Source organism: Schistocerca gregaria, chromosome 1 (genome assembly GCF_023897955.1).
Source record: "Schistocerca gregaria isolate iqSchGreg1 chromosome 1, iqSchGreg1.2, whole genome shotgun sequence".
NCBI lineage: Eukaryota > Metazoa > Arthropoda > Insecta > Orthoptera > Acrididae > Schistocerca > Schistocerca gregaria.
Genome location: NC_064920.1, coordinates 731,412,969 through 731,435,320, shown reverse-complemented (window position 1 = coordinate 731,435,320; position 22,352 = coordinate 731,412,969). Strand labels below are relative to the sequence as shown.

The 22,352-nt window shown below is 37.8% G+C and overlaps 1 protein-coding gene across 9 annotated transcripts in view; it reads right to left on the bottom strand.

Moving 5' to 3' along the window:
* The window catches only part of LOC126267127 (uncharacterized), a 308,818-nt gene that overhangs the window by 22,282 nt on the left and 264,184 nt on the right, over positions 1 to 22,352 (bottom strand). For all 9 annotated transcript variants that reach the window (XM_049972120.1, XM_049972092.1, XM_049972060.1 and 6 more), the window contains one exon: positions 18,615 to 18,849. In XM_049972120.1, coding sequence (XP_049828077.1) covers positions 18,615 to 18,849 — 235 coding nt within the window. The remainder of the gene's footprint in view (positions 1 to 18,614; positions 18,850 to 22,352) is intronic.

Genomic DNA, 22,352 nt, shown 5'->3' with positions numbered 1-22,352 from the left:
ACAGATGTCATGTGACAGGATGCGCGGACATGATGTGCTATCAGTTCTTACTTTAAAAATGAGCCTCGTGTACACAAAATGTCCATCTTAAGAGTTGTTAGGTATGTTTTATCTGGTAATTGAGCAGATATTTGCAGTTCTGATTTTTGCAATTTGTATTTTGCAGCTCAAACAAATAATACACATCACATCTTTCATGTGAAGCCTGTTGACGGAAAGTGTCAGTTTGTTTCCTGTGACAAATAAAATGTTTTTTTTAAAGTAAAATTTTACATTCTCATTTGATAAAGTGAAACCACATTAGTCTAGTGTGATATATGTTTCTTTGACATTTATTAATGGGAACATTAAAAAATTATGAATAACCAATACTTCAGCAGCAACTGAGCAGTGTTTATAGTTAAAATTTCGCTACTTGAGCCAGTGTAATGGGAAAACTATTTATCTAATGGGTACCCACTTTATAGGAATGATGTTCAAACTGTGCACTGCAGGATTTGCATTGTTAGTACTGGTAGTGACATGCTGTGCCATCAGGTACTGGTACTGGTGTGGTGATCTAGTGTTGAAAAAGAAGCACCAGTGCAAATTACAGTTGTAGACAGTCAACATAGGTCTGGACAATATGAGCAGGGCTTCAAAAAAACACAATAGTGCTGCTGCTTTTCACAAGTATCAACACATTAAAGGAATATGGAGAGGCCCTCTTTCCAAACTGGGGTTGAAGAACATTTGGAGAAAACCAAATCATTGGCCAGTTGTTCCAAACTAGTGGCCACCAAGATCGCCAGATCTGAACTCATGTAATTTTGGCTGTGACATTACTACGTGCTGGAGACTTAAGATGAGCATAGCAAGGTAGGTAGCCAACATCCCAACTGAGACATTTTATGCAGCAGTAGAGCAATCTTTAGTGTGGTTTCATGCTAGACAGATGCAGATGGTCATCACATTGAGCAATGTTTGTAGGCTGGAATGTAAACATGGTAGGCAATTAACAAATTCTACCCTTTCATGTGTAAATTAAAATATGTTTCTTTAAAATATTCATTCATCACAAAGTTTCGCTGTACTGCAATCACTTGTTTTATGTGGGAGCACTCTCAGGTCATGAAAGTTTTATTATAACCATCCTGCACTTTTTCAGTGATGTTCTTCGTCACCATTTTGCACCTCAAACATTGTTATATACACTTATGTGGCACATGACCACATGAATTTAATGTCCAAGTAGACAGTTAAAATTTTTTTCTCAATGCCTTTCATTAAGCACTATTGGGGTAAAAACAAGGTTGATAGCTGCCCTGTGAGAACTAAAGGCATATTGTTCATCCTTGGTTGCAGGTTTTAGGCCATGTGACAGCAAAATCAAACCTCTGTAGTCAGGAACTTTCTTTGCATTGGTGTTTCTAAATAGTTAATTTATGACTCCCTCTTGCCATTTGCTGAATATTATATTATATTTCCTTTCCACACTCTTGTGCAGCCACACAATGTACAACTCAGCTGAAAAGCTTAAATTTTGCTTGAATGCTCAGCAGAACAAAAGAGGTATTATTAATTTCGATTGATGCCTGAACAATGATGTTGCCTATTATGAGTATGATGAACTTCCAGACTGAAATTTAACTGAAAAAAGTCTACTTTATCTTGAGTTTTGTGACTTATGCAGAGGAGTAAGCTGTAAAGAAATCAACAATTCTGCAGAAGCAGAAGCATGTGAAATTGTGAGCAGGCTTGAAGCAGTGCATTATATAACTGCAAAAAAACAAAACCAAGACACTGAAGACATAACAAGCAAACCAACTACTTGTAAATCATCATGATGCAGCCAGAGTTACCAATTTAGCCTGTTTGATTAACTACATGTTAAACGGAAGTGAACATAGATAACATTCATCTATGTTATAAATAATTTTTGACATTGAAGATGTAACAAATACTTAATCTTTGAATATATCAGTACAAAAAAAAAAAATGCTGTAAAAGGATTGTATTGCTAAAATACACAGGCCAGAAAACGCATCTCAAGAATTTTGTTGCACAGATCAAGTTGCCAAAGTAACATCACTACTATACAACAGTTCTGAAAAGTTGAAGAAATTAATGAAATTAATTCATTGAAGAACAGATACTTACAGTGCCGGCCGGAGTGGCCGAGCGGTTCTAGGCGCTACAGTCTGGAACCATGCGACCGCTACGGTCGCAGGTTCGAATCCTGCCTCGGGCAGGATGTGTGTGATGTCCTTAGGTTAGTTAGGCTTAAGTAGTTCTAAGTTCTAGGGGACTGATCATCTCAGAAGTTAAGTCCCATAGTGCTCAGAGCCATTTGAACCAGATACTTACAGTAAGGGTCAACATACACGATTAGCAAATGGAATAAGATATGGGTGCTCCCTGTTGCAAACTTACTGAAAAAAATGGCATGTTAAGTGAAATCTAATTTTTTGTTACAACTTCCTGAGTGAAAATTTGCTAGATACTCTTGTCATCATGTTCAGTGCATTGGATGTATTCCAGTGAATGTCACTACTGGTTCGACAACAATTTAACTTAACTGTAAAGAATGAAAGAGCACTCAGGCACCAACCTTGGCTACGAATGGATAGTAGAATTTGTAACAGAAATTAATTTTTTTGAATTAATTTCATCACTTGAAGTATCTAGTTTACTAACTTCATCTCTACATCAGTTATCTGCAATTGAAAAGGAACAACTATAACAATTACTTGCTCATTAAAGGATATCATTAGTGATGTAGAAGACAAATTATTAGGCTCTCTAATCATGGGTAATTTTAAACCTGAAGCTACACCAGGTTTTTTCATCTTTCACTCTTTAACATAAATGTTCAAATGAGATTAAAGAAAAAGTAGCCCTGGGATTATATTAAAAAGTCATAGGATCTATACAAATTACATTGGCAGATGAGTTAATTCATGACTCTGGGCTGCAGACACATTGTGATTAAATGTATCACTGGATTGCACACCTGTCAGGAATTGTTATTTTATTTTTAACGCTACAAGCACAGAGTGTCTTCTGAATGTCATTATGTGATGGAATGTATAATGGTGAACCCATGGATAGCTGAGAGTTAGTGTTCATATTGTCAATAAGCACACCCGTGTGTATATTGGCAAAGTGGGGTCAGCTAATTGTGTTAGAATGTGTAATATTTTGGATAATGTGTACTTTGACTTGAAAACATGCACAGTGACACCTATAGACACCAAAGTTCTTACGTGGGTGTAAAATTTAAACCTCAATTTTTGTAGCAGTTATAAATTAAAAACTGAGTCTTAACTTTGTTGTTTTAGGATTGAAGTCTAAGTTCTTCAACACATTTCTTGTGCTTTGGTGCAGGAAGAGCCTTAATGAGTACATCTACCATCATATCTTCTGTTGGCTGATATTCCAGTTTCACCAGATACTCTTCTAGAGCCTGATGTATGAAGTGATATTTTATACAAATGTGCTTCAACTTTGAGAGGGAAACTGTATTTTGTGCTATCTTCTCAGATGACTGATAGTCAGTGAACAGGGTGATGTCTGACAGTTTTCCTTCTCTTTCAGGAATGTTGACAGGTGAATTGCTCCCTTTGCTACTGCTGCTAGGCTCATGTACTCAGCTTCAGTCAATGAAAGAGCAATGGATCTATGCTTGTGTAAACACAGTGAGATTGCTGATCAGGATAAGGTAAATCTGCAGCCTGTATACCACTTCCTCTCAGCACCAGAACTTGCCCAATCAGCAGCTGTGAAACTGAAGATTCCTTCCTAATCCTTGATGTAGGTCACTTTTTTGTCCATGATTCCTTTGAAGTATTTAAGGATTCACTTAGCTGCATGCCAGTGAATAAAAGTATGGCTTTTATTGTACTGGGGTAGCTTATTGACAGCATAGCTTATGTCAGGTTGAGTACTGATGGCAATGTATATCAATGCTGCAACCAGTTCTCTGAATGGGTAATGAGTATAATCTTCTGTATTCATAGCTGTTGCATCCAACTATTTCCCATTTACCAATAGAGTCCTTAATGGCTTGCAATCATCCATTCTGAACCAGTGTAAAACTTCTATGATGTAGCCACTTTGACATAATGGAAAATCCAGAACTGTCATTTTGACATAATGTAATTTTGTCAACAGTTTGATTTACTTTGATGCCCAGGTAACACCTTATGGCACCAAAATCCTTGACATACTTTGGCAGAAAACTCATCCTTGATTTGTTTTGTTCTTTGTGGGATTGCTGAAGTGAATATAGTATCATCTAGATAAATTAGTACAAAGACTAGAAATTTTTGAACTCTGTCTGCAAAGATGTTTGGATCTGGATTTGAGGACTCCAATACAACTGATATTAGGATTGAATTTAACATGGCATACCACTGTGGACCAGCTTGGCATATCCCATAAATGGCTTTTCTCATTTTGCACACTTCAGTGTTTGGAGTGAGTCTAGTGCCTTCTTGACTATATGAATATCTTTCTTCATATCTTTTATCTTTTGTAAGAATTTGACCAGTGAGTCCAGCTGTTCATGAATATTTCTGCGTCAGTTTCATCACTGAGAAATTCAGTGGTGATATCCATCTCTAAACACACAAATCAAATTTGACTGGCTGTGAAAACATAAGTCAAATTTGACTGACAGAGGAATGAGTAGTCAAATGATTCAATTCTTGCAACTGGAGAGAAGGTTTCCACAAAGTCAATTCCAGGTCACTAGCTGAATCCTCATGCAACTATTCTTGCTTTTCTCCTCAGCCTCCACTCTTCATGATCTGGACCACATCATTCATCAGCGACATTGACCTCTGTTGTATTTGAAATGAAGTTAGCATCATGTACTGAAACATCTGATAAATTTACACCTGGCACAGACTGCTGAGCACGTGTGACAAGTGAAGAATTGTTATCTTCATCATATAATAAGTTATTGTCTGGATTGAATTGTTGGCCTTTAATGATTTGAAGTCTGTCTTCTTCAGAGCTGTAAAATTATTCATCATCTGATTGTTTGCAGCTTGTATACTTAGTTTATTCTTGAAAAAAATTCATCTCCTATGTATACCTTCTTAATTCAAAAGCTACATTTTTCCTTTTTTGGTTTTGTTTTGAATTTTGTTCTGATTTCTCATTGTCACTCACAGCACTTCTTGGCTCCTTCATGAAATGTTTACCCAATTTAACAAACATCACAGTGCCTACACTTTCACTGTTTTTCCAAATCCTTGTTCTGTGTTCTTCCAAGATTTTTACTTTTACAGTCTCAACATCTGGTAAATTGTCATAAGATTCAACATTTCATCTAAAATTGTTGTAACTATTTGGAAGACTGTAAATCAGTGTTGTTGACAATAAACCACCATTTATGATTAGATAAGATCTTATCTAGTTTAATTCGTACCTAATGTTATGCAGTGATGTTCTTTACTTGTCTCAACTCAGGGGAACTGAGGGATAAAATAAAATCTGCTTTTGCTCTTCTGTCTGCTGCTAGCCAAGCTTTGTGTGTATTTTCTGCTGCAGAGAGCACTTCACCTTCATCAGCCACTGCAGGTTATGATAAGCCTTCAAATATGTATCCCCAAGTGTCATTTTTGTTGACTAGTGCTTCAGCTGGTATTTTCCAGTGATGTAATTATCGCATGACTGCATTTTTAGATCAGCTCCATGTGCAGCAGTCATATGCACCGTATCTGTTGTGCAAATGTCAGTTTTGCTGGTTGCATTACCTGGGCCCATAGCCTATTGGTATGTGGTTTGACAATACAGGTATGACATGTAATTACAGAACAATTTGTAGCACAAGTACAATGCAGGTAACATATAACTGAGGTACAGCACAGTATGGAACAATAATAATGGTTTATTTCATGAATAATTACACAGAAAGAGGTACATGTCTTTTCTGTTTGGACACTAAGAACACACAAAGATCAGTGGTTAAGTCAAATATATTCCACTTTTTGTACGTCATTGGTAGATATTGCTATGAATATTTCAATCCACTTAATACATAATTCCCTGCAGAGAGACTAATATTGTCATAACTATCTGGAAGACTGTAAAGCAGCATTATTGACAATAAATCACCATTATGTCAACATCCATTGCCTAATTTGTCCACACAATTGAAGAATTCAATAATAATTCACAGTGGTAGTGCGGAGCACTGAAGGGAAGATGATAGTGGGATTGGTGACTGCTTTTGCAGTGGGTAGAATGTGAATGACTGATCATGCCATGGCTGGCACTTACATGAGGTATGACTGGATCTTTTCTTGAAGTTTTGGTAGGTAAGGTATGAGTATTGAACAGTTGGTGTGGCTGCAGCTGACATGAGAAGTGTCCAGTGTGTTCACATGGGACACCAGTGATACAAATGAAGAGACAGGGGTGGGGTGTTTGTGGCAAGGATGCTGGCATGCCAGAGAGACTGATTTGATCAAAGGGAAGGCATATGTTGAGGGGAAAGTGTGGTTGACATGATTCAGTAATTTATTTGCCGGAGGGAAGTTTGATGGACATGGTCTGTCTCAAGACCATCTACGGAGGACTGTGAGCAGTGGGGAGGGAGGAACACTGAGTACCAGCGCGTTTCCAATTGTGGTTGAAGTCAGTGTAGGGCAATCACAGAGTCTGGTGATGTTGTGGCAAATTCTTGATGGGAAGAAATGCTGAGGTTGACAGTGGCAGTTGAAGGCGAACTGCATGAGTGAAAGTGGATGAAAAGGCATCGTCTTGCATTCAATTCCTTCAATGTGTTCTGGGTGCAGCATTGTTGATCAGCAACCTGTGGTAAGTGTGTAGTAGTTGAACACAGAAACAGGTTAACATAGCCAATAGGTTGTAGTTGTCATGTGAAGATTGGCAGTGGGTGGCAGTTGGGCTGCTTGGCAGTGATTTATGCAGAAGAGATGTGGTGATAATATGCTGTACAGTCAGAGAGGTGTGCACAATGATGCCAGTAATAGGGTAGCTGGGTGACAAGGCTTGGAATGGTGTACTGGTGTATGTGACCAAGCTTGCATTCCCACTCTTGTTATCATGACGGTTGTGTGTCAGAGGCACAAGCCGCTCACACACATTGGTGAGGCAGCAGGTTTGTCATTATTACATTGTGGGAGCAACATGTTCTTTGTACGGAGTGCATCCAATAATGCACGGCTGTTGGCGTAGAGTTGGTGAATCACCAGGAGCTCATCAGTTGAGGAGGCATATTGCTTGAGTGTGTTGATGGACATATGATTGTTTTCCTGTTGTTTTTCTTGAATCGTCGATGTACTGGGTAGGTTGCAATGTTCTAGGTTCATCCTTAGTTGATGGTCATTGTGTGGTAGCAAGTTGATGTTAGAATTTGGGTCTGACATAGTGTGGTTCATCAAAGGGAAGGAGGCAGGCGGCAAAGTCAAAAATACAGTTCTCGGAAGTGGGACCAGCAGAAGCAGAAGCCTTACGAAACATCCGTCAGAGTCCAAGTCAACAAGATCATGTTAATGTGCACAAGTGGAGACTTGAAGTCCAGTAGCAGGCTTTGTTGGTGGGGTGAGAAGAGGAGATATGCTGTCATGTGGATCACTGAGGCAACTAAAATATTCTTCTCAAATAGATGAACTTGTTGTGGGCACTATCAAGTAGTCAGAAGACAGGCGACAGTCACGCACGTTGTCAAACTGTTCCTGGATTGACACTGTGGCATGTGGGGAGCAGTAGTTTGGCACATGGTCATTTGTTTTGGCTCAGTGAAGATCACTGTGCTGAGGAGCATAGGTGACTTATGTTACATGATGCTGGCAGAAGCACCTCTGCTCAGCTGAGGCATAGTCAGTCACATGTTGCGATCTTGTGGGCTGGTAACTAATGGAATTATTCACAGAAAATCACTAAGTGATACTTACATCACTAGAATAAACAGCGGTACCAGGAAACAGTGCGACAGTCTTGGGGCAGTGTTCATTGAGCCAAACAAGTTTTTAAATGATAAATGTCTGGAGAGAGATGCCTTACACCTCAATTGGTTAGGATCTATGAATTTAAGTAAAATAATGTATCAGTTTCCTGTGCTTTTTAGGATTTCACACATGTCTGAGAAAGACGTGTGAAATCCTGAAAAGCACAGGAAACTGATACATTATGATAGGGGTGAAAAAGCAGAGGTTGAAATGGAAAATAAAAAGGATAGGCACCAAAGAGGTGATGCACATGAAATCAAAGTCAAAAACAAAAGTGCTCTACTGATGCTCTGGCATATCAGCAGCTTAACAGCAGAACTACCAAACCTTAAATGCTATAAAATAGGTAAACTTAAAATTCTACTTTCAGATTGTGTAACTATGAAAATAATCTGTTTAAATGAACATTGGCTGACAGAAGATTATTTACAAGTTTTAAATAGAATAAATAATTTTAAGGTAGCTAGCAACTTTTGTAGGAGTAACAAATCTCAAGGAGGTTTCTGCATTCTGGTTGCTTCTTTTGTAAGCTATAAAGTAGGAGAAGATTTAAATTATTTAAATGAAAGGAGAGTGTTTGAGAGTTTCTCTGTAGATTTAAACTTAAATGTGTTAGTTGACAGCTGTGATTCCAAAAAAAAATTCATTACTCAATACAGAAACCTGATTTCAAATTAAACTTTTTTGAAAGTACTAGAAAAAACAGCAAATCAGTAACCTGCATTGATAATATTATTACAAACTATCAATTTGAAAATGAAAACAATCTCTGTTTAGACCTAGGTATTTTCAGTCATTCAGTTCTTTTTGTTGAGCTCCCAAAGACAGATAAATTAAAGCCTACAGAAATGTATATTAAAAATGAATTACAGCAAAAGACACATGGATTTATGCCACAATAAACTAAGTACTGCAAGCTGGCCCATAGACCATTACAGTTCAAGCACCATAAACTATGACAAATCCTTAGTTTTTTTAAAAAGGTGTTTAATGAAACTTCCCTTCTCAGATCTTGGCAAAAGAAAGCAAGCAGTAAACTTATGTGGATTACACTTGGAACAATAATTTCTAATGCTAGAAAAAGGGAACTCCGCAAAGAGTTACAATGAAACAGAAATCCGGACTGTGTTATGTATGTCAATCGCTATCATCTGTATTCAGGAAAGATGTAGTTGCAGCTAAAAACTGGCCAATAATACTGTCATCCTACAACATGGTACTAATAAAAAGACAGAGGTTCAGTAAGAATTAGGAACCAAAGTTAAGAATTATGAGATTTCAAAAATAAGATTTGAAAATGATACTGTAATTAACCCTGTTCAGATGTCAAATTGTTTCAATAAATTCTTCGTAAATGTAGTAATGTCAGACACAGATTTAGCAGCCAACCAAGACAATGTAAATTTCATAAATTTGGAAAACAATCCAAGCACATTTTTCAAACAGTTAGAAAAAAATCACCCAATGGGATGTGGAAAATGAAATTTTGTCTTTAGAAACCAAAATCTCATTTGGGTGGAATGAAATACCCACATCTGCAATCACAACCACTGTCAGTTAGATTAACCCACATTTTCATTAGGGATGCTTTCCAAATGTATTACAATAAGCACAGATAAAGCTACTATTCAAAGGAGGACCGACAGAAGGTATGAGGAATTACACCATATCTCTCTTCTGCTGGTACTTTCTAAAAAGTGTTTGAAAAGATTGCAGCAAAACAAATTCAAGGATTTCTTACAGCAAAAGGCATAATTTTTAAAAACCAGTTTGGATTCCAACAAGGAAAATGCACTGTACATGCAATCAATGAGTTAACTCGAAAGATATGCCCCTCATTATATAGGGGTAGAAAGGTCACAGGAATATTCTGTGATCTGGCAAAAGCTTCAATTCAGTGAACCACTCTTTACTTCTATACAAATAATTACATATATATGGACTGAGAGACACTGCTTTACAACGGTTCATCTCTTACTTGACAGATAGGAAACAAAAAGTAACTATAACTTAAAATTTGAGAAATTACTCCTCAGATTGGAAAACATTGGTCAAGGAGTCTGACAGGGTTCAATATTGGGTCCCTATCTATTCCTTTGCTGCATTAATGATTTACCACTTGCTACTGATGCTCGTTCAGTTTTGCTTGCTGATGATACATTAGTTCTAATTGAAAATGAGGTGCCTGAAAGAATTATGGAAAGTGTCATAAATACTTTAGAGAAACTCGAATCTTGGTTCCATCAAACTCCATCAAACTGAAACTAAATGTATCTAAAACAAAAAGGAAGCAATCTGAAGCTAAATTAAGCAAAGCGAACTAAAAGTAACTTGCAATGATCTGGGCATCACAGAAGCAAAGCATGTGAAATTCTTACGCTTAAATATTGATAAAAATTTAGATTTGAAGGCAGAAACAGACTGCCTGGTAAACAAACTCAACACATATCTTTTGCAATGTATGTATTGTCAGGTGCCATGAGCATAAACATCAGAAAGAAAGTCTATCACTCTTGCTTTGAGTCAATTATTCGTTATGCATAATCTCCTGAGGAAATTCGGCAAATGTCATGAGACTCCTAGTATTAAAAAAAAAAAGTTAGAAATATGTGTGTTGCTGAATGACAGATACAATGTTGATCACTGTTAAAAAATCTAAAAATACTATTTATTGCTTCCCTTTACATATATGAGGCATTGTTGTTCTTACATAAAAGTCAACAAACACTTAACTCTTTCCATTTTGACCACAACTACAGTACTCACTACAGAGAGAATCTTAAACTGCCAACACACCATTTAAAATTCTATGCCTGAACACCAGAGTATATGGGGTTAAATATTCACAATAAAGCAAAAGGCACTAATATATTTAACATCGAATTAGGTTCACTGAAAATACTACTCTATACCTGTCAGGTGGAAAAGTGTTACGATTCTACTGAAGAATTGTTTGAGGACAGTTTTAGAGTTTGAATAAGGAAATTATACCTTTACTTTTGTGCACTGGAAACTGTAGTATGTAATCGTGTAGCAATATCTGACAAATATATATAAAATAATGTAAAAATCCTGATATGCCTCCAGTACATCAAATCAACAATGATCTGAAATGGTATGTTATGAGGTGAATAAATCTATCTATCTATCTATCTATCTATCTATCTATCTATCTATCTATCTCTGTTTAAGATGACACACTGTGTCCTGTTTGCTAGAAACTGTTCAATCAAATCACACAGTTGGTCTGATATTCCATATGCTCGTATGAGGCACAGTCAAATAAAAACAGGAAAGTTGCCACAATGGACCATGGAATCATTCTGTTCCAAAGGAGTCACCACACTCTTAAGACATTTATCCCATTGGGAAAAAAGACAATCAATTACTATTTCACAGAACACAGTTTGTTGCTTACGGATCCACAACAGCACCCACTCTCGCACTTCCTCATCCAACTGAAACCAACATCCATGCATGTCTTTCTTCAGATCACCAAAGATGTGAAAATCACTTGGTGAAAGATTTGGGCTGTACAGAGGATTTTGTGGTGTTTCCTACACAAACTGCTGAAGAATAACTTTTATCCGATTGGCAGTGCAGGGGCCAGCATTATCATGCAACAGGAAGTTTCCGTCTGACAGCATTCCGACAGCCTGAGGGCAAATGGCAAAGCCAATTGTGAAAACAACACACGTTCCTCTGACATTGCCCCCCCCCCCCCCTCCTCAAAAGCAGTTCACACAGGTTCTGGTAATGTCATGATGACCTACTTCATCAAATGCAGGGCCCTCTGCTTGTCGAGTTCATTGAGTTTGGAATCACAATTCATGCACAGTGCTGCAAAGAGACTTTGCGGAAACTGTGATTCATCACAAAGTCAAAACACTCAGAAGTGCTGTTGGACAGGATCATCCAATTAGACAAAGTCTATGCTTCAGTGATTTGGTTGGAAAATACTGCATCATCCTCTATACAGCCCGGATCTTTCACCATGTGATTTTTGCATCTTTGCTGAGCTGAAGAAAGATACACATGAATGTCAGTTTCAGTCAGACAAGGAAGTGCAAGAGTTGTTGCGGCTGTGGGATCCATCAGGAGCTGACTGCATTCTACGAAATGTCTCCCAGTGAGATAAATGTCATAATGTGTGTGGTGATTCCTTTTGATTGGAACCATTTCATGGCCACATCGTGAGAGGTGTTTGGTTTTCATTTGACTACCCCTTATATTTTGTTCATTAGATGGCAGTGTAGAACTGTATCAAATGCCTTCTTGAAATCAAGAAACATGGCATCTACCTAGGCACCTGTACTACTGCTTTCTGGGTATCATGGACAAATGACGCAAATCTTCAACAAGAAGTCAAAACCACACAGATATCATCCATGTCCTCCTTACTAGATTCCTGGAGTGCAGATCGATGAGAAGGCTCACTTAGTGATCTTGAAACTGCACTGAAAGGGTCTACCTTTGACACTCACGAGAGTGAAGAGAACGTGACAGCATGACCTGAATGCAAGAATTCTTCAGCACTGCCATACAGATGAGCATTGACAGGATCTAGAACTTCTGGAACAGTGGATCTATATTTCATCAGGAGAGGGAGAAATGCCATGAGCTGTGCTACATGCAGTGTGGAGTAGCAGCTAGTGTCTCTGGCTGGCATGCACAAGGTCACCAGTTCAAATCCAATTATCAGCAAATATTTATCATTCGGTATTTATAATTTCTAGAAGGTTCTCAAAATTTCTTATGTTTGTAATGCTCACTCATTTTTGAAAATTCAATGTTTGTACAAATAGCAGTGCTCTCATGCAAGAGGTCGGTTCTGGCCTGTTTGAATGTTGGTGTCCACAATTAGCGTGCTTTCAATGCTATGTGTTGGACTTCATTGACTACCCTACTTTCAGTTTTGTTACAACATGACAATATATATCAACAATTTTCCTTAGAATGTCAAACATGATGGTACAGTACTGTTTGCTGATGATAGTAACATGCTGATCAAATAAGTGATGAGTCACCAAGTGTTCTAAACAAAGAACTGAAAAAACACTCATGCATGTATGTAAATGGATAGAAAACAAGAAATAAACTTTACTAAAAAAAAAAAAATCAGTATTAGTTTCCACATTAGCTCAGACACTAGATCAATATATTTTGCATATGTTCATTCTATAATTAGTTATGGCAAACGCTTCTGGGAAACAAATGAGCAGAATATAGAAACAGTCTTTAAATTACACTAAAGGGCTGTACGAATTATAGCCAAAAGTAGCTATAAAATTCACTTCAGAGAGTTGTCTAAATCTACAAGAAACTTGACTGTCCCATATGAATACATTTTGCAAACAGTGATCTCATAAAAAAAGACACTGACCAGTACCCAGTGAACAGATCTCTACACGAGCATGGAACAGATCCAGAAACTACTTACATCTTAGTAGGGGGGGGGGGGGGGGACCTAAAATAGTGTGCTTTATAATTTAATCAAATAATACAACCAACTCCCACAAGTGATTAAAGATAAAAAACAAAATAGATGCTTTCAAGAATAACCAAAAAATTATCTGTTAGAAATGTGTTATATACTTTGATGTAAATAACTTTTTCTTGCACATGAATCTTGATTATTTTTGTAATTCAAGGCATTTTTGTATGGAATTAATACAATATGTTGTTGTTTTCTTGGGAAAGCAGATGTTAAAGACTGATAGAAATCCATCTATAAACACAGTAAATTTCGCAAATCTAGGATGGAATGTAACAATATTATGAAAAGGATAGTCAGTACTCAACATATAGTGGAGATGCTATTTCGTAGATAGGAACAACAAAAAGACAGTCCGGAAGTGAGCTTTTGGCCAACGAGGCCTTTGTCAGAAATAGACAAAACACATAGCGGCCAGAGATTGTGGTCATGTGTGTGTGAGTTCCATTTGCCTAAGCGTGTGTATGTATGTTGTCAGTTTCGCATGAAAGCCTTGATGCCCGAAAACTTATTTTCTGACAGTCTTTTTGTTGTGCCTATCTGTGACTCAGCATCTCTGCTATATGGTGAGTATCAACTATCCTTTTCATAATACTGTCACAGTAAATTTGGAACTGACATCTGTCACATTACACACCACCCCTCCCACATTTGACAGCTTCCTGAAAGGCTGCCTCAAAACTTTCTGTTGTCTGTTCATTAATTAATCTAACTGTTTCCCACGAAACCATTTCATTGGAATCAGGTAAATCAAATAGTATGGCTAGTTGTGCAGAATGGTCAGAGAGGCCAGTCACTACTGGATAACATTTACATAACTACTTGAATGTTCACTTGTAAATATGGTGTTTTTTAGTGTGCTGCTTTCCTATATAACTATGACAGGAAAATTACAACACAACTCAGACTGTAAATTGTAAGTAATTACCAAATCATTTCTTTTATCCAAATATTTCATAAAATTAATATTAAAACCTTGGCAGACCATCTTGTGCTTTCTTTTACCTGCTAGGTGACATAATAATTCTTGACATCTAAGATATTCCCGAATATCCTAGATGTCAACAGATTGCCGGGAAAGCATGAAGATTTACATAATAATTCTTGTAATTCTCTTCAAATGTATAGATGGAATATGCAGAATTATTGACAAATGTCTTTGTTTCTTATCTGGTCAGGGCATTGCCACAAGGAAAACAGCATCTCTGGGTGACCAATCATATGAGACTAGTTAACTCGCTTATTTGAGCCCAAGCAACCATGATTTCCTTCTGATTCTCAGCGAGTCTGATCTAAATGACATGTCCATTACATGACAAGGCTGTATTTACGGACTCTGTTGGATAACAAAGTGGACTGCTCTAACTGTTGTAAAAATTGGCTATGCCTGTGTGTGAGATTGTTAGAGTGAAATTATGCTTTGGAGCCTGTGACTTGGTATAGTTACTCAGCCACTTGAACTGAGTAACAAACTATTACAGTTGTTTCCACCACTGTCTATCCATATTGCCATACCATGTTACTGTGTGGCAAACTTTTCTGTATTCCATTCAACCTGCATGCATAGAGAATTAGTTGCGTATATTCTTTAATTTTCTTGTGGCTTGGGTCAACTACTTTATTTCATTGTGAACTTATTGACTTTGGTTTCATGTTGCAGTCTACTTAAATGAGTGTGACAAATAACTGTTGCCATACAAGAGAGAGAGTCATAAAAATAATTACTCTTTTTTTCTAAGAATAACATATTTGAAAATTTCCCAGTGGGGGTGTATAACTGCAATAATTACAAATGACTTTTGTGGTTGGAGTAATCCACAGTCACCTGGATGTATTTTAAAGTTGTCTGTCTGAATATGGCAATTAGCCTCTCACACCTCTAATCACAGGAATTCTTTCACTGGTGTCAGTGCTTTATCCCCCTCCCCTATTAGTTCAGCTAATCTATCTTTCTCCCTTCCATTAAGATTATTTAGTCTCTTTGGATAAATAAATCTGTAAGGGCCAAATTCATAATCATGCTTGGCAGTGCACACAAGAGTTCTGATTGTAGCCTTAATTTTACAATTGAGAATGACATCAGACATATCATAATGAATGTTCTTCATATTATTGTGAAGTATTCAGTGAAATATGTTAATGACAAGCTTGGTAAGTCACTCAGAAGCGAACAGCATTCACATATGTGTGTGTCTGATGCATCATCCTTCAGTCCCTTTAGTCAGTACACTGCTCCTGAATGCCCCTGGTAATAGGCTCCACGCACAGCCAACTGCCACCAACATGTAGTCTGACATAAGCACCACCCAGCCATCACCAATGATTTCCAAAGATATTCCCAGGGGAATGATGGAACATGATGAATGAATCAGACTGTTACTAAATTTCTTGCATTGTCTGAATGAGTTTATACATCTCCATAGCCCCACAAAGGCAAACTGAATTTCAGAGCATACTGCCCAACATAATGTGATTCAATTCAATGCCTGATGCAAAATTTTTGCCATTTGGATTCACCCTTTTCCTGTTTCCAACACTTGATGGATTGTCTACCAGCACCATATAAGTAGCCTTCAGTCATGTAATCTCATGCCTCAGTCTTCTCTGGCACCTATACTTTACCTACTTTTTTCCTCATCCCATCTTATTTTACTCCTCCCACATCAGACCCTCACTCCCCCCTTTACCTCAGCTCACTCAGTGTAACCTTTTCTTGTGTTCCTCTCTTACTGTGTTTTTTTCATTTTTCTCCATTTTATTTACTCAGCACTCCTTCTTGTAGTCCCTCAATCTGCTTCTGAATGCACTACATTTTCCACCTCATCATGGTCTTTCCTAAATTTCTTCTTCCTTGTTCATCCCCCTTCAAACTCCATTCCATTTTCATTTCTCCACTTACCAATCCAGCAAAGTCACTATTAGTTCCAGTCAGCTGCCAAAAGCGGGAAAAGACAGTGGTCATTTTCTCTCTCTCTCTCTCTCTCTCTCTCTGTCTGTGTGTGTGTGTGTGTCTTTTGTTAACTTTGAAGAAGACTTTGTCGAACAACTAAGCAATTTACCATTTTTTCTAGATGCCTGTCAACTACTTTGATCCATTCTAAAATACAAGTTCAGTCTTAAACAATTTAATACCCGAAAAATGTGTGTGTCTACTGTTGCATAACGAGTTTTCAATTGCATCTAAAAATGTGTAAGATGTTCAGATGGGGCTAAGTTTCAGCAGGAGCATGTGCCTGGAAGAATCATGTTTCTGTGCTGCAAGAATACACAGAGTGTCCATAAAGTCCCACTATCATGTCAAAAAATCATAATGTGGAAACTATGAGAGGCACAGAATCATGGTCTGTTGTACAACTGTTGATACTGCAATTCTGACCTGTACAGGACCAGAACTTGAATATTGTCTTGATGCTCTACAAGTAATAAGTGAGGTACACATTGAAATTCTGGCATAACAGAAAAGAACCTTTGCAGCTGCTAAACTTTTTACAACAGACAACTATGATCTCTTTCACTGATAGTCTCCAAGTTATAATGTAATTGGACAAATAAAAAAATACTCACCAAGTGGCTGCAGGACAACACACACACAAAAACTATTACAGTCTGCAAGCTTTCAGAGCCAGTGGCTCTTTCTTCAGGCAGAGGGGAGAAGGGCAAGGACTGGTGAGGTTTAGGGAGAGAGGCAGAGTTCAGAAAAGCCACCCAGAACCCCGACTTGGAGGAGACTAACTGGACGGGACTTCTTTCCTTCTCATCCTATCTGGGAAGTCGCCACAGACCAGGGGTTCTGGACAACTTTTCCAAACTCTACCCCTTTTCCTAAACCTCACCAGTCCTTTCCTTTCACCCCTCTTTCTTCCGCTTCAATCCTTCTGCCAGAAGAAGGAGCCACTGTCTCCTAAATCTTGGAAACTGTAATACCTTTTGTATGTGTGTTCTTCTGCTGCCACTTGGCAAGTAGACTTTTTATCCATCCAGTTCCATTGTATTTTCAAAAATGGATTGTTTTTGTTAATATATTAGTATCCAACGATTTTCTGAAATGATAGTGGGACTTAAAGGACACCATATACCAGTTAAACAATGCAGTCAACCTTTTAGAGTAAAACAGTTTATTGTGACTCTGATAATTATTATATTTGCAGCTATCTAATTTAAATAGTGTAACTATGCCCACTACTTGATGATGCAGTAGTATAACTGAAAGCAGACCATCTGTGACATAAAAAGGCACAATACCTGTGATGTGAATGCTGTGTGTAACAAATTGTTTTTAATTTTTGGTTGTGTACAACATAAATTATTAGTCTCCATATATGTTTTACTCTTCATATAATTATTTATTCATTGCTCTAAGTTTTATGATACATTTATGAATATATTGCACAATACTTTTCCAAATGAATTTAGAAAATCTGCACAAGTGAAGAGTATCTGTAATTAGAGTTTATTTCTTTATCAAATTTAATTCTAAGTGAAAGATGGCTTTATTTGAGACTGTTAAGTCAGCAGAAGATTTAAATACATTACCTGCAACACAATAATAAGAATTACTAAGTTTGAGTGACATGGTTATGGACCTCAACAGATAAATGGCAGAATATAAATCTGAAAGTCCATCGTTTTATCCATCTTCAGACCTAATTAACCTATAGATTTCGGAGAGCATTACTTTCAGTGGCACAGGGATTTTTTAAACATCTTTATTGGTTATATCAGTGAAGGTGATGTCCCTCAATCGAAAATGCAGACTTCTGAATATATCCATATTTTAATATCATAATTGAATGTTAGTTTTGATCTGCATAATTTATGACACTGCAAAAAGATTTTTGTGATGTGCTTGTTTGTGCAAGAGAAGGAGGAGGGAGGAACAGAGGGAGTGGGTGGCAAGAAAGATCATGAAGATCATGGATGAATGAAATGACTGTCATGTCAACATACACATTAAACATTTCAAACAAAATATAGTTTTGTAAAGGCTCAACATTCCATTTTTGTGAGTAATGCAGTAATTATAACTAATGAATTATTTACTGAACTATGAATTTATAAGTATGACAGTATTATATACAATGCTGTATATCAATATTTTAATGACTCATCTTCACAAACAACAACTAACTATCAAATTGTCACAAACAAATACTTACGTGTTTTTCCAGACACACAGTTTTTAGCACTGATAATATTTACACTAAAGACAAGGCCATGGTGATTGTAGCTCATGGTGAAACCAGGTAAATGGCCTGCATAGCAGAGAGATGTGAAATGTTCCTCAGTAATTTTCCAACGACCTTGTGGTGAATCAGAAATTATGTGTGCTGATACAAAGTAAATATGATTCATTACATCTGCCAGAACATCCTCAGTATGTCCAAGAACTTCCTGAAAAACAAGTTGACAAATAGAATTCACTTACTTAAGGTTACAGTTTTTGTGAAACTCATTAACTTTCTAATGCTCATTTGGGAGGTATAATGTATTCAATTATTATTAACAATAAACTTTCAAGATTTATTTAATTATGCTAAAGTCACAATAAAAATATGAGTATTGATTAAAATGTAGCACAAAACAGTAATTGTTGTGACATGTTCATTCTTTCATTGCACCAAAAATAAAAAATTGTTATTGCATAGAGTAATCTGGCTGGAAGTCTCTTGACATTTCATTCGTGAGTAGAGCGAAGGCTGTCCAATATGAGTAATATAACAGCAAGTACTGTTTGCCTTAGAATTGTTTCTGTAGCATTATGAGTCATTTCAAACAATGTCTTATTACAAAGAATGGCACTGCACACTGCAATTAACTGATATTTAATAATGAGATACTTCAATGGTATTTATCAATAAAATGTTGCTTCTTTTGTATGAAGGTGCTCTCATTTTAGTGTACATTAATAAATTTCCTCATCTGAAAAATACATTTAGTTGTTGAGGAAACAAAGTGAATTCATTATCACAGAAATAATGTGATTGTTTCTAAAAAAAAATCAGCAGAAATTTCTCATGTTATCATATTCCTTTTTACACTTCACAAATCCTCAAAATATTTTAGTAGGCGCTTTTTGTTATTGTGATGTTTTAACCCTCACTTTAGGGTTAATTACACTTATTAATCACAAATAAACTTCTATAACAATAAATTAAAATTGTCAATTTGTCCAAAAAACCAAAAAATAATAGTTCTTTATGGAATTCAGCATAAACCATAGTTCCAGATACAAATTAATATGCAGTAATTCTTGACTGAAACTGATGTAGTTATTTTGCTATGCACGCTTGTTGCAAGTGTAGTATGAAGCAAAGTTCTGTTAAGTCTGATGGTGGTGATGGAGGTAACACTCGTAGCACTATGCAACACAAGTCTACATTAATCTGCATAAGCAGCAGCAGTGGTGATAGTTCACCTGTAGAGGCAAAGTCAGATAGTAGCAACTGAGGGAGGATCTCTGCTGGGCAGCCTTATATTTGCCCACTACAAAAGTTCATGTGACCAGCCTGCAACATTGAATGTGTTCCCGCTTCATGCACCCTACTGGGATATGGATGATGTTACACATATCAGTACACTTGTGTCTTCCATTTGCACATCCTGCAGAGATACTAAATCTCTCTCTCGGCCAGTACCTGCCTGGGTGGAATGGGGCAGGACACAGTTAAAGCAGCTGGGAGCAGTTCAATGTCATGATGGTAGGCTCCTAAGAGATGCCTCGGGCCACTGGCAATGATAATTCTGGATCTGGTAGAATTTTGTGAAAGCCCAAAACCTTCAGGTAGTGGAGGTACCTCTGTGACACATGGCAGGTCCAGTGATTCAATGATTAATGAAGCCATATGGAGGTGTAGCTCTCAGTCTACATAAGGAAGGCTGGGCAGCCTACCTCTTTGAACTGGGAGTAAAAAGAGCTATGATGTGTCTATGATGTTGATGATGGTGGAGTTCATGACAAGGGAGGCCGCTGATCATAGCGTCACAATCAGAGTTGGTATCAGTACTGGCACAGCATCCCATGTGTTTTAGCCACTAGTACCACCTGGTGCCCCTGTTGTTCCTGTCAACTGCATCTGCTTCATGTTAGGTGAATGGAATCAGAAGATCCAAGAGTGTCCATGAAGGAGCTCTGCTCAGCTTCTAGCATTAGTGGGTATGGATTTGTAAGAAGCTAGGAAGGTATTTAACATTGAAGCCAATTTTGCAGACCCTAAGGCTTTTCACATTTGCTCTTTGAAAGCACAAACTGTTCTGCCACCCTTTTGTGGTTGGGTGGAAAGGGGGTCTGGTAAAATGTTTAATTCCATTGCAAATGAAAAGCCATTTGAAATCTCTCACTGTTTATTGTTATCGATCATTAGCATGTGGATTCCACCCTCAGTGCAAAGATCTGCTCGAAGGCTCTCACCATTTCCATCATTATCTAGTACAAGCACATGTTTTTGTCTCAGCGCTGCAAACCCACTATCCAAAATGCATAACTTGCATTGTTTGACTTGTGGTGTTGTAATATTTCTAGCCTTGTTACTAACACAGGCATCTGATTGCAAAAATGATCATATATATGGAAGGAATAAGTGAGACAATGGTAACAAAGCTGTATTGGCAACACAGCTAACTTTTGAGCCAAGTAATACAAATGTGGGTTTGTAGGCAGCAAAGAGGCCTGTTGGCAACCTGGACATTTGATACCACTCACCTGAAAGTGCAATGTGAGGTTTTTGATATACATCTAGCCAGTCAAGTGGAATGGGGCCAGTATTTATACCTATGGCCTTTCCACTCCATGGTCAGTTCCAGGCATTCCATCTGCAGTCATTTTCTCACCAGTCCAGTGTGCCAGGCTGAGTGCTGGCATTCTTTCTCCACTCTGGTGCACCAGTCAGCCTACTGGTATTCTGATTTCACTATGGTGCAGTTCTAGGTCGTCCTTCTGCAGCCCACTCCCACTACATGAATTCTTAGGTGTTCTCTCCTCAGTCTGGTGTACCAGACCATATTCTGTCATTCTAGCTTTGGTCTGGCACACCCATCTGTGGGCTGGCATTCCTTTTTCAGTCCTGTGCAGCTCTAGGTGCCCCTCTGCAGTCCAATCCTACCAGAAGCACTCTTAGGCATTCCCTTCAGACCAGTGCACCAGGCTGACCACTGGTGTTGCATCTTTGATCTGGTGCACATGTCCATGCGCTGGCATTCCATTTTTGGTCTGTTGGTGTTCCCTCTGCAGTCCGCTCCCACTGGAAGTGTCCTGCAGCAATCCATCTTGGATCTGGTGTGCCTGGTGCTAACACTCTCAATTCTGAGAAGAACTGAGAGACTACCTAAGAATGCTTCGAGAGCAAGCAAGCTCTGGAGGGAATATCTAGAAATATATCAGACCAAAATTGGAATGTCAGCACTTGGACAGACATACTCGTCCAAAGACATAATGCCATCACCCATCCTGGTATACTGGGCTAAAGAGAGGATGCTTAATGGCACATCTAGTTGAAGCAGACTGCAGACAGAATGCCTGGAACTGATCATGGAGGGGGAAGGCCGTAGGTATACGAGGGTTGTTTGAAAATATTTCGGAATCACTACGAGGTTAGCACTAGCGCAATGTGTTGTTTACGTGATATTCATTGGAATTTTGCCTGCAAACACATGCCACATTAGTTCTCTTGGAAGAGAGCTGTGGTGGTGACATGGCTCTGTTGTTCCAGAATAGTGATTTGCGAAGATGGAAAAAATCGAGATTGGAGCAGTGATTAAGTACTCCATAAAGAAAGGTATGAAAACAAAGGACATTCATGCCGATTTCCAGAATACACTTGGGGACTCTGCTCCTTCATATTAAACTGTTGCCAAGTGGACAAATGAATTTAAATTTGGTCAGGAGAGCTTAAATGATG